At 47.7% G+C, this 13,408-nt stretch overlaps 1 protein-coding gene and 1 long non-coding RNA gene across 8 annotated transcripts in view; one reads left to right on the top strand and one right to left on the bottom strand.

The window, feature by feature from the left end:
* Positions 1–1,735, bottom strand: part of ADGRE5 (adhesion G protein-coupled receptor E5) — a 25,147-nt gene extending 23,412 nt beyond the window's left edge. The window contains exons 1-2 of one of the 7 annotated variants that reach the window (XM_063719317.1): positions 1,607–1,685; positions 1,261–1,449 (exon numbers count right to left, since the gene is read on the bottom strand). In XM_063719317.1, the coding sequence (XP_063575387.1) occupies positions 1,261–1,282 (22 nt within the window). In that variant the 5' untranslated portion in view covers positions 1,283–1,449; positions 1,607–1,685. Of the gene's footprint in view, positions 1–1,260 lie in introns of all 7 variants that reach the window. The other 6 variants (XM_063719316.1, XM_063719315.1, XM_024237543.3 and 3 more) reach the window with 6 other exon arrangements.
* LOC129051739 (uncharacterized) overlaps positions 1–13,408 on the top strand; it is a 14,760-nt gene extending 1,352 nt beyond the window's left edge. The window contains exon 3 of the long non-coding RNA XR_008516180.2: positions 13,141–13,408. This is a non-coding gene — a long non-coding RNA (uncharacterized LOC129051739). The remainder of the gene's footprint in view (positions 1–13,140) is intronic.

The following is a 13,408-nucleotide window of genomic DNA, read 5'->3' as shown; positions in this document are numbered from 1 at the left end:
TGCAGTGAGCGGAGGTTGCAGTGAGCCGAGATTGCGCCATTGTACTCCAGCCTGGGCGACAAGAGCGAGGCTTTGTCTCAAAAAAAAAAAATTTTTCTTTTTGGTAGAGACAACGTCTCGATATGTTGCCCAGGCTAGTCTCCAATCCCTGGGCTCAAGAGATCCACCTGCCTCGGCCTCTCAAAGTGCTGGGATTGCAGGCGTGAGCCACCGTGCCCAGCCAACACTTTTAAAATGCTGTTTACCTAATTCTTACTGTTAACCAGGAATAGTTTGTGTCCTAACTCACTCAACCCTTAAAACAATCTAAGATGGAGACGGGTTGTGCTCCATTTTATAGATGAGAAAAGTGAGGTGCAGAGGCTCTCTGACTTGGCCCCGGTGACACAGACAGCCAGGGTGTGGAACCCCTGGGAAGCCAGGTCTTGGCAACTGCCTCCAACAGGTGTGCCCCCTAGAACCCCAAGGTGGGCTCTTGTCTGTCGCTCTCAAGCCCAGGGTGGGGTGCTGAGCTGACACCTGCCACTTGGGGCTGGCCCAGGGAAGCTGTGTCCCTGTGGTCCGGGAAGTTCTGGTTTTTGCCCCAAATGTCATTTCTTCACTCTCTTTGTTGCCCCGTTGCTTAGGCAACGAGCTACGCTGATAACCGTTACAGTCACCTTGGGTGGGGCGGGAAAGGGAGTCCCGGGAAGTCACAACAAAAAATCAAATTCAAACCCAGAACCAGCCAAAGTCCCTTCAATCCGCAGCTGAGCCCCAGCCAGGTCTGCGGGGAGCAAGAACTGGGGTCTCTGGGGGCTGCCCCTGCTGCTGAGACTGCGAGGGACAAATTGGGGGTACCTTGCAGTGGAGAAGTCCTGGCTTCTAGCTTCCCCACCCCCGCCCATGTCCTTCTATGCGTTATATTAAGCACAGCGGCTCTCAGGGTCCCAGCACTCACTTTTTGCCCCTTTCCTTCCCTCCGTGCCTCAGTTTCCCCTCTTCGGGAGCAGATGCCAGACTGGCTCCAGTAGAAAGCTTGGGGATCCCTCCGGGCAGGGTAGCAGGCTCCAAGAGCACCCTGGAGTTCCTGCCGGGGTGTGGGGGTGCCCAAGCACCACCAGCCCCTCTCGCCGTGTGCCCGTGAGTGCCTGCTTGACAATGTGGCTTCTTCCATCGCCGGCCCCACAGACACCAGCGGCGCCTCCCGTTTCTCAGACGCAGCCAAGGGGTCCCGCTGGAGCTTCCTCGCCCCTCCCAGCGGGGCCCCAAAGTACTTACCGAGAAAGACGAGGCCTCCCATGGTTCGAGCTGCCGGCAGGAGCGGCAGGGGAAAGAGTGAGTGGGACAGGAGCTGTCCCGTCTCCACAGGCTGGGCAGCTGTGCTGGCTGTCCCGAGGCCAGGACTTTATGAAGGAGGGGGGACGGACAGCCGCTGGCCCAGGGCCCTCCCCGGAACTGGCGGTGCGGCTGGAAGCGAGCAGGAAAGTGCAATAAAAACACAGACCCAGGGGCGCTGCATACACACACACACACACACGCACACACACACACGCGCACACACACGCACACACACACGCACACACACACAGACATGTGCACTCGCTCAGCAAGAATGAAGTGCAACCTGCTTTCAAAAACCCTCTGCTGGAGTTTCCACCATGTGGCTCTGACGAAACCTTTGGCCTCTGTGTTGGGGCTGGCTGCTCTGGAGGGGAAGGTGTGGCAGCCGGGCGGGGGCAGTCTTGCCTGGGGCCACTTGGCTCTTCCCTGGGCAGGCGCAAAGGGGTCTTGTCAGAAATAGCTCTGGGCGCCCACGCTGGTGGGGCTCGCCCTGTGCCCAGAGCTTTGGCATGCCAGAGCTGGCAGAGCCTGCGTCCCAGCTGGCAGAACGTTTCCCTGCCATTTTCCAAATGAGGAAACAGGTCGGGTGCAGAGGCTCGCACCTGTGATCTCAGCACTCTGGGAGGCCGAGGCAGGAGGATCGCTTGAGCTCAGGAGTTTGAGACCAGACTGGGCAACATGGCAAAACTCTGTTTCTACAAAATAAATAAATAAATAAACAAATAAATAATCCAGGCTGGTGGCAGACATCTGTGGTCCCAGCTACTACAACTCAGGAGGCTGAGGCGGGGAGAATCACCCCGAGCTGGGGAGTTTGAGGCTGCGGTGAGCTATGATGGTGCCACTGCACTCCAGCTTGGGTGATAGAGTGAGATCCTGTGTCAAAAACACAAAGAAAGAAAGAAAACTGAGGCATTACAGTGTCCACATAGCCCAGGGAGGGAGAAGGGGCCCTCTTCCGATGCCAGGCAGGTGCCAAGAAGAGAAGTTTCACTGCACAGAGCAGATCCCTGGATCTTTCTGGTCTTTCTAAGCCAGTTTCCCCCTGTGGGAAACTTATATTTCAGAGGCCCCTGGGCACTTCGTTAATCAACAGAGAATCATGTGATAGGAGGGTTCTTTCCTTTCTGGACAAATCACATGATTAGCTTGTCTCTTGAGCTACCTCATAATTTTTTAAAACGCTATATTTTGGCTGGGTGCGATGGCTCACGCCTGTAATCCCAACACTTTGGGAGGCTAAGGTGGGCGGATCGTCTGAGGTCAGGAGTTCGAGACCAGCCTGACCAACATGGAGAAACCCCGTCTCTACTAAAAATACAAAATTAGCAGGGTGTGGCGGCACATGCCTGTAATTTCAGCTACTCGGGAGGCTGGGGCAGGAGGACTGATAGAACCTGGAAGGCGGAGGTTGTGGTGAGCTGAGATTGTGCCCTTGCACTCCAGCCTGGGCAACAAGAGTGAAACTGTCTAAAAACAAACAAACGAACAAACAAACGCTATATATATTTTTAAGAGATCTTACTCTGTCACCCAGGCTAGAGTGCAGTGGCACCATCACAGCTCACTGCAGCCTCAAACTCCAGGACTCAAAGGATCCTCCTGCCTCAGCCTCCTGAGGAGCTGGGACTACAGCTGTGCACCATCATGCCTGGCTAGTTTTTTTCTTAAATTTTTTTTTTTTTTTTTTAGACAAGGTCTCGCTATGCTGCCAAGAAAATGCTATTATTTATAGAGCACTTAGTCTGCACCAGGCCTGGTCATAAGTTTGATTTTTTTTTAAATCTATTTTAACTCATTTACTCCTCAAAACGTCTGCAATGATGTTGTCATTCCCATTTGACAGAGGAGGAAATTGAGGCACAAATGACTCACCCAACTGAGACTCAGATCCACAGGCGGGCAGCCCAGCCCCGGAGTCCCTGCGATGAGCCCAGGGGAAAGTCTCTACTGGGCACTAGCATGTCTTTAGCGCCTCCGTGACCCTGAGGCTTAGCAGGCATCTGTATCCAGCCAGAATTCAAGGACTTGGTTTTGTGTTCCTTATATTCACATTTATTTTTAGGTTTCCCCACTATTTGGGGCAATGAGGAGGGTTTTTCAATGAGGATGCCGAAATCAAGTCTCCTTGTTACATGAATAAATTCAAGATGCAGAAGTGATGAATGCTAAGCAAAATATAGTTCAATTGTTCAAAGGGGGAGATTGCAGCAATGGGGAAAAAGAGTCACTAATGACTGAAGTCACAGAACTATTGTCCTGGGAGTAATCAAACATCCCCAGTCCTAGAATTTACCCCTTCCTGTCCCAGGCTCCTGTGGGGGTGGCCTGGGCTGTGGGGGTGGCCTGGGCTGTGGGGGAGGGGAATGAACACCAGCAGAAGCTGGAAGGAGAGAGGGCCAGACCAGCTCTGGAGGGATTTTGCCCTTTTTTTTTTTTATCAGAAAGCCAGAAACTCCGTCTAGAACCCCAGGGCTCAATGTCCCTTCTCTGCAGATCAGACGGGCAGGTCAGACAGCTGGCGTCTGCAGAATCTCAGGGAGGCAGGAGGCGCTTCCTGATGCCAGGGATTGTCCCTACACCCCTTCATAGTGATCATCAACACTTTTTTATTTTATTTTATTTTATTTTATTTTATTTTATTTTACTTTATGTTAGAGACAGAGTCTGCTGTTGCCCAGGCTGGAGTGCAATGGCACCATCATAGCTCAGTCCAGCCTCAAACTGCTGGGCTCCAGCGATCCTCCCACCTCAGCCTCCCGAGTAGCTGGGATTCCAGGTGAGCACAACCAGGTCCTCATTTTTTTATTTTTATTTATTTTTATTATTATTATTTTTTGAGACAGAGTCTCTCTCTGTAGCCCAAGCTGGAGTGCAGTGGCATGATCTCGGCTCACTGCAGCCTCCGCCTTCCAGGTTCAAGCGATTCTCCTGCCTCAGCCTCCCAAGTAGCTGGGGTTACAGGCATGCACCACCATACCTGGATAGTTTTTTGTATTTTTAGTAGAGATAAAGTTTCATCATGTTGGCCAGGCTGGTCTCGAACTCCTGACCTCAAATGATCCATGCGCCTCAGCCTCCCAAAGCGCTGGGATTACAGGCGTGAGTCACCATGCCCGGTGGCTTTCTTGAGTCTCTCCAATACTTCTCACCATCTCCCTTCTTCCCTTGCAACCATCTGCCCTCAAGCCGCATTAGGCTGTCAGCTCCCTGAGTGACTTTTGTCTTGTTTTCTGCAGAGCACCAGCACAGAGCCTGTGCTGAGTGGGGCCCTATATGGTAAACCATGCAAATTAGTAGTACTCCTGCCGCTCCACTCCGCTGCCGCCCCACTCCGCTGCCGCCCAGCTAAAGGAAGCCTCCTTCAGCCTTGCTGATCTGGTCCCTGCTGGGGTGTCTGCCTATGTTTCTCCACTTTCTCTTTGTCCTGAAGTCTCAGTCCTGCTGACCTATTTTGCAGCTTCTGGACAACCTCATGACTTTTGTTCTGCAATGATGGGGGGCGGGAACATGGTCCTCATTTGTCAAAAGGGAAACTGGCACCTGCGGGTTTTGGGTTATTATTATACGATTATTATAATCGTATAATAATAATAATTATAATATAATAATTATTATAATCGTATAATAATTATTATAATCGTATAATAATTATTATAATATAATAATTATTATAATCGTATAATAATTATTATAATATAATAATTATTATAATCGTATAATAATTATAATATAATAATAATTATAATCGTATAATAATTATTATAATATAATAATAATTATAATCGTATAATAATTATTATAATATAATAATAATTATAATCGTATAATAATTATATAATATAATAATTATAATCGTATAATTATTATAATCATATAATAATATATAATATAATAATTATTATAATAGTATAATAATAATTATAGAATATAATTATTATAATATATAATTATAGAATATAATTATTATAATTATAATATAATATAATAATATATATTATATAATATAATAATAATTATAATATATAATATAATAATTATAATATATTATATTATATAAAATAATTATAATATATTATATTATATAATAATTATAATATATATAATATATTATAATATATATTATATTATAATTATTATATAATTATAATATATTATATTATATTATAATTATAATATATTATATTATATAATAATTATAATATATTATATTATATAATAATTATAATATATATTATATTATATAATAATTATAATATATATTATATTATATAATAATTATAATATATATTATATTATATAATAATTATAATATATATTATATTATATAATAATTATAATATATATTATATTATATAATAATTATAATATATATTATATTATATAATAATTATAATATATATTATATAATATAATAACTATGATATATATTATATAATATAATAACTATGATATATACTATATAATATAATAACTATGATATATACTATATAATATAATAACTATAATATATATTATACAATATAATAATTATAATATATTATATAATATAATAATTATAATATATAATTATATAATATAATAATGATTATAATTATAACAATTATATTAGTATAATTTTTTTTTTGAGACAGAGTTTCACTCTTATTGCCCAGGCTGGAGTCCAATGGTGCGATCTCAACTCACTGCACCCTCCACCTCCTGGGTTCAAGTGATTCTCCTGCCTCAGCCTCCCGAGTAAACTGGGATTACAGGCACCTGACACCGCACCGGGCTAATTCCTTTTTTTTTTTTTTTTTGTATTTTTAGTAGAGATGGGCTTTCTCCATGTTAGTCAGACTGGTCTCGAACTCCCGACCTCAGGTGATCCGACTGCCTCGGCCTCCCAAACTGTTGGGATTACAGGCGTAAGCCACCACGCCCGGCCTAATTTATTATTATCATTTTAGAGACAGAGTCTCTGCTGCCCAGGCTGGAACTCAGTGGCACAATTATGGCTTGAGGCAGACTGCACCTCCTGGACTCATGCCACCCTCCTGCCTCAGCCTCCCAAGTAGCTGGGAATACAGGCACACGCCGCCATGCCTGGCTAACTTTTTTTACTTTTTTTTTTTTTTTTTTTTTTGAGATGGGGGTCTCACTATATTGCCCAGGCTGGAGTGCAGTGGCGAGATCTTGGCTCACTGCAACCTCCGCCTCCTGTGTTCAAGCGATTCTCCTGCCTCAGCCTCCTGAGTAAGCTGGGATTACAGGCGCCTGCCACCGCACCAGGCTAATTTTTTTGTATTTTTGATAGAGACGGGGTTTCCCCATGTTGGCCAGGCTGGTCTCGAACTCCTGACCTCAGGTAATCCACCCTCCTCAGCCTCCCAAAGTACTGGGATTACAGGAGTGTGCCACCACGTCCGGAGCTCCCTTTTGGGCTGTGTGGTCTCAGGCAGGTGATGTGGCCTCTCCGGGCCTCAGTTTCCCAATCTGTGAAATGGTCAGAACTTCTCCAGGCGCCCGTGAGGACCAGACTGGAGGGAACTCATTGCAGAAGTGCAGCTGGGCATGGATGCTCAATAAACAACAGGAGCCGCGGTTAGGATGATCCCAGAGCGGGGTGAACTGTCTCTTTGCTGCCGTCTGCAACAGGGAGGGACACCAGGAGACCCCAACGCCCCACTCTCAGGCTTCTTATGCTGCCAGCCCATGCCCAGCACCCGCACAAGCCTGGGCTGAGGCGGGGGGTCAGATGGGGTCTCCGGGTGGAGGGGGGCATAACAGGATGCCCCCTGGCTGGGAGACAATGGCAGAGGAAGGGGCCGGGCAGCCCCCACACGGATGAGCCCCGCAGCTGGCTCCAGGAGGGCGGCGCAGCTATTGTGAGACCAGACAGCTGTCCCTGCGCCAGGAAGCCCCAGAGAACGGGGAAGAGGGTGGGAAGCCCGCTGGCCAACCCTGATCCCCCACCGGGGGCAGGTCCCACTATGGTCTGTTTGTCTCCTCCAGCAGGCTGAACACCTGGGTTCCCGGGAGCCTGGCCTGTCAGTGTGCACCTGGCCCGGGGCCCCTCACTGCAGACCCCATCTGGCCCCACTGACATCTCCCTAACTCCTTACTCCCTACTCATCCCAGCCTGGCCTGGGGATTTTGGAGGCTGCACTGATCTGGGCTGTATTTATAGTTCCCTGGTGCTGCTGAGCCAGCTTCTAAATATAGAAGTCCAGCTATTTGGGGCCTCGGCCCTGGAGCAGAGCGGGGAGGAGCCAGTCCCGCACATGTGTGCCTCCCCGCCTGTCCCAGAGACCACCCAGGCTTCTCAGTCTCCTGGGGTCAGGGCTGCAGGGATCTCTGGTGCTGAAGGGAAGTCCAGGAGGAGCCCAAACATAATGAGGGCAGAAGCGAGAGGCCGCGATGGCTCAGAGGGACAAGGCAGCGAGGCCCCGTGCTCCGGGGCTGAGGGGGAGTGCATGTGTTTGCGACCTGGGGTCCCAGCACCTGGTTCCTCTTCTTCCTCCTTGCCCCGTGACCCACTGCGGGAAGGAAGGGGGGTTGATCTGTCAGCTCAGTGTTCTCAGCTTCTAGGAAATGAAGCACTTCAGGAAGCGGCAGGGGCACCCCCAAACCCTAAACAAACTCTAGCACCTAGTAACCCACTTCCCCTTCCCCATGGGCACTGAGTTCACTGGTTGCCCTGGCAGGGGGCGGGTGACGTGGGGTGGGGGGGGTGGGGTTATAAATAGACGGTATATAAGCAACTGCGGGGATAGCTGAGCAGAAGTGGCCGAAGCAGAAGTGGGGTCCTCATGGGCAGCTGGACCCAAAAGTGTCCCCAGTCTTGGCCCCTCCCAGAGATCACCAAGATTTGGGGCAGTAAGGAGGAAGAGAGGGGTGAAATGCTTAAAAGGGCATCATCAATCCTTCAAAGCAATCTATGAACATGATAGTCATTAAGTCATTAATAAAACCCTAGCACTTCCTCAGCGGTAACTTTATAAAGCACGTGGAATATTATACAGCTGTGAAAAAATAACTCCAGGGGTGTGCAATTTTTTGGGGGGGGCGGGGGACAGAGTCTTGCTCTGTTGCCCGAACTAGAGTGCAGTGGTGAGATCTCGGCTCACTGCAACCTCCGCCTCCTGGGTTCAAGCAATTCTCCCGCCTCAACCTCCCTAGAAGCTGGGATTACAGGCACACGCCACCACGCCTGGCTAATTTTTGTATTTTTAGTAGAGATGGGGTTTCACTATGTTGGCCAGACTGGTCTCAATCTCCGACCCTCAAGTGATCCGCCCACCTCAGCCTCCCAAAATGCTGGGGTTACAGGTGCATGCCACCATGCCTAGCCACACCCCTTTCTTAAATTTAAAAACTGAGTGAAGTCAGGAGAAAAAAATTTTAAATTGCAGCATGACAGATTCCACAGTAGAATCTTGAAAAAGTATCCAAAACCCCATAGGAAAAAGCCACCTTGCGAAAAAGCTCAGACACAAAGATCATAAAACGAGATTTGGTTTCAGGATGCAAACATATGCAAGAAGACTTTGAAAAATAAATAAGGCGGCCGGGCTCAGCGGCTCATGCCTGTAATCTCCCAGCACTTTGGGAGACTGAGGCGGGCGGATCACCTGAGGTCAAGAGTTCAAGACCAGCCTGGCCAACTTGGTGAAACCCTGTCTCTACTAAAAGTACAAAAATTAGCCAGGTGTGGTGGCAGGCACCTGTAATCCCAGCTAGTCAGGAGCCTGAGGTCAGAAAATCACTTGAATTCAGGAGGCGGAGGTTGCAGTGAGCTGAGATAGCGCCACCGCACTCCAGCCTGGGTGACAGAGCAAGACTCCATTAAAAAAAAAATTAAAATAAAATAAATAAATAAATAAAAATAAACAAGGCTGGGCCAGGCACAGTGGCTCATTCCTATAATCGCAGCTACTTGGGGAGGCCAAGGTGGGAGGATCGCTTGAGCCCAGGAGTTCGAGACCATCCTGGGCAACATAGTGAGACCCCCATCTCTCCAAAAATACAAATAAAAAATTCGCCAGGCGTGGTGACTCACACTTGTAGTCCCAGCTACTCAGGAGGCTGAAGTGGGAGGATGGCTTGAGCCCAGGAATTCGAGGTGGCAGTGAGCTGTGATCACGCCTCTGCACTCCAGCCTGGGTGACAGAGCAAGACCCTGTCTCAAAAAAAAAAAAAAATTAAGTAACTGAGCAAAGGAATAAGGGGCAAAGAATATTCGGAGTGGTGGTAATCAGCAAGATAAACATGGGAGCATGGGAACAAGGTCATGTCTCAGTTCTTAGTGAAGAGGGAGGCTCATGGGTGTGCCTTCTTTCCCTTTTATTTTTTAATTTACATATTTTTTGCAAAGTAAAATTCTTTATTCCCACAAATTGTGAATAATACACATAGAAGTTTCCACGTGTAAACGTTTCCTAAAATGATGGCTGTTTTTTTTTTGTTTTTTTTTTTTTGAGACAGAGTCTCTTGCTCTGTCGACAGACTGGAGTGCAGTGGCACAATCTCGGCTCACTGCAACCTCTGACCCCCGGGTTCAAGCCATTCTCCTGCCTCAGCCTCCCAAGTGGCTGGGATTACAGGTGCACATCACCACGCCCAGCTAATTTTTTTGTATTTTTAGTAGAGACGGGCATGGATCACTGCGCCCAGCCAAAATGATGGCTGTTTAACAGAATGCCATGTAACGCAGGCATGTGGTGTTTTGCGGTTATATTCAGACGTGATTTTATCAGAGACCAAAGCAAAAACAAAGAGAATTCTGAAAACAGTTTGTATCAAGGAAGATAAAATGGGCCAGGGACAGTGGCTTATGCCTGTGATCTCAGCACTTTGGGAGGCCGAGGCGGGAGGATCCCTTGAGCCCAGGAGTTCGAGACCAGCCTGGGCAACATGGTAAAACCCCATCTCTACAAAAAAATGCAAAAATTAGCCAGGAGTGGTGGCACATGCCTGTAATCCCAGCTACTCAGGGGGCTGAGGTGGGAGAATCTCTTGAGCCTGGGAATTTGAGGTTGCAGTGAGCTATGATCTCACCACTGCACTCCAGCCTGGGCCGCAGAGTGAGACTCTGTCTCAGTAAATAAGTAAGTAAAATAAAGCTAATCATGGATAGACCGATGGTCCCAAGAATTGCATTGTTTCATTTATTCTATAAACCTGAGGCTCTATACAAATATTTAAAAAAGAATTTTAAAATGTTTAAAGGTTTTAAGGAGAATCGTTTAGAGGAAGCAAAGGAGAGAGTAGGGTGGGGGAGGGGAACAGCTCAGGGGTGGCTGTGGGGGTGGGGAACTGGTGGCAGCCAACAAGAAGCCCCGAGCTGGGAACTCTGTGTGACTCTTGGTGGCATTTTTGTCACTTTCTTGCAGCTCTCAGTGTCTTCCCCATTTTGCAAAGTCTTCTGAGCTGGGTGGTGCCGAAGTCCCGATGAGGATGGGATCAGGCTTCTGGGGGGCACTGTGAGGACGGGGGTCTCAGAATCCTTCCCTTGACTTGGGTGGGGAAGGCCAGGAGAGGAAGGGGGCTTATTTAGTCTGGGTGCCCACCCGGGTCAACCCCTCCTCATGCCTCTGGGCCTCTATCTGTTGTGGGCTTGTGGGTTCCCGAGAAATAGAGCCACAGATGGCACTGACAGTCCCAGCCAGTCCCAGAAAGAAGCGATGGGAAAGCATTGGTGAGAATCAACCCATCCCCAGGGCTCTGTCCCTCGGATGGAGGTCTCCCTTTCACTTCTTTCCAGGCATAGAAAACAGTTTGCAGCTCCTCAAAAAGTTACGTGTAGAGTGACCCTGTGATCCAGCCATTCTGCTCCTGGGTATACACCTGAGAAAACTGAAGGCAGACACTCAAATGGATACTTATGTTTATTTTTATTTTTTGAGACGGAGTCTCACTCTTGTCCAGGCTGGAGTGCAGTGGCGCGATCTCAGCCCATTGCAGCCTCCACCTCCTGGGTTCAAGGGATTCTCCTGCCTCAGCCTCCCGAGTAGCTGAGATTACAGGCACCCACCACCATGCCCAGCTAATTTTTGTATTTTAGTAGAGACAGGGTTGCACCATGTTGGTCAGGCTGGTCTCAAACTCCTGACCTCAAATGATCTGCCCGCCTCGGCCTCCCAAAGGGCTGGGATTCCAGGCATGAGCCACCGTGCCTGACCTCAAACAGATACTTATACACCCATGTTCATAGCAGCACGGTTCACAATTACCATAAAAAGCGATTTTTAATTCAACCATAAAAAGGAATGAGGCTCTGATCCATGCTACAGCGTGGATGAACCTTGAAAACATGATGCCGAGTGAGAGAAGCCAGACACAGAAGGTCACATAGTGCACAATTCCATTTATATGAAATGTCCAGAATAGGCAAATTCATAGCCAGAAAGCAGATTGGTGGTTGCCAGGGGCTGGGGACGAGGAATGACGAATGACTGGTAATGAGGACGGGGTTTCCTTTTGCGGTGTTGAAAACATTCTGGAACTAGATAGAGGTGATGGTTGCTCAACGCAGTGAATATACTAAATGGCGCTGAACCATGCACTTTAAAAGGGTCTATTTTATGTCATGTCAATCTCACCTCTATTAAAAAAAAAAAAAAAAAAACAGGCCGGGTGCAGTGGCTTATGCCTGTATTCCCAGCACTTTGGGAGACCGAGGCAGGCAGATTGCTTGAGTCCAGCAGTTCAAGACCAGCCTGGGCTACATATTGAGACCTCGTCTCTACAGAAACTCCAAAAATTAGCTGGGCATGGTAGTGTGCACCTGTAGTCTCAGCAACTTGGGAGGCAGAGGTGGGAGGATCACTTGAGCCTAGGAGGCAGAGGTGGCAGTGAGCCGAAATCGCACCACTGCACTGCAGCCAGGGTGACAGGGTGAGACTCTGTCTCAAAAAAATAAAATAAAATAAATACATAAATAAAATAGACCAGGCATGGTGGCTTATGCTTGTAATCCCAGCACTTTGGAAGGCTGAGGTAGGTGGATTACTTGAGGTCAGGCGTTCGAGACCAGTCTGGCCAACATGGTGAAACCCTGTCTCTACTAAAAATGCAAAAATTAGCCGGACGTGGTGGCACATGCCTGTAATCCCAGCTACTCAGGAGGCTGAGGCAGGAGAACTGCTTGAACCTGGGAGGCAGAGAGGTTGCAGTGAGCTGAGATGATGCCACTGCTCTCCAGCTTAGGCGACAGAGCGAAACTCTGTCTCAAAAAAAAAAAAAAAGAGTCTGAGTTTTTCACAGCTATATCTCTGACACCTCCAAACACTTCAGTCGTCGCTTTCGGTTTTTAATTTCCTTCCCCATTTTTTTTCTTTACTTTTTTATAATGAGACAGGGGTCTCATTATGTTGCCCAGGCAGGTCTTGGACTCCTGAGCTCTAGCTATCCTCCCGCCTCTGCCTCCCAAACTGTTGGGATTACAGGCGTGAGCCACTGCGCCTGGCCTATTTCTTTCCCTTTTTGTCTCTTTTGAATTTTTTTTTTTTAAACAAAAAGAGCAGTCTCTTTGATCCAGAGCTTCACTGGAGGGTGAGGCTGTGGCTCCCAGGGTCCTGCGAGTGAGCGACTCATTATATTCTACGCCTGGGCACCTCCCTCTCCCTACCCTAGTCCCAGCTCTGAGGCTTCAACCAGGCGACAGCAGGAAGCAAATTTAATTTCACCCCCACCCCTACAAATATAGGTCTTTTTGCTGTTGCTTTCTACTTATGGAAATGGCCCTGGTTTCCTTTTGTTTCCTTTTGTGGTGGTGACATAGAAGTTCCTTCCCAAATAAATTCATTTAAGTTTTTTTTTTGTTTTTTTTTAAAGGAAAAGCAAGTTGATTGAAGGAAAAATCTGTGGTCCGGGGAGATGTTCCAAATCCTGGAGGTGGAGAGGAATGAATGACGTTTGTGGCTTGCAGATCAACTCCCCGCAGGGGGCGTGACGTTGTCACAGCCAAAATTGTCCTCCACGCGCTGCTACGGTGAGTCAGGGGCAGAGGGGCCCCTCTGGGCAGACGGCAAAAGACACTTTTGAGTGTAAAAGGAGGCATTTTTCTGAGAGCATTTCCTGTCGGTACCCTCCTATCTAGGGG

This window comes from Pongo abelii, chromosome 20 (assembly GCF_028885655.2).
Source record: "Pongo abelii isolate AG06213 chromosome 20, NHGRI_mPonAbe1-v2.0_pri, whole genome shotgun sequence".
NCBI classification, from domain to species: Eukaryota; Metazoa; Chordata; class Mammalia; order Primates; family Hominidae; genus Pongo; species Pongo abelii.
Note: the sequence above shows the minus strand (reverse complement) of the source record. Positions and strands in the feature narration are given on the sequence as shown.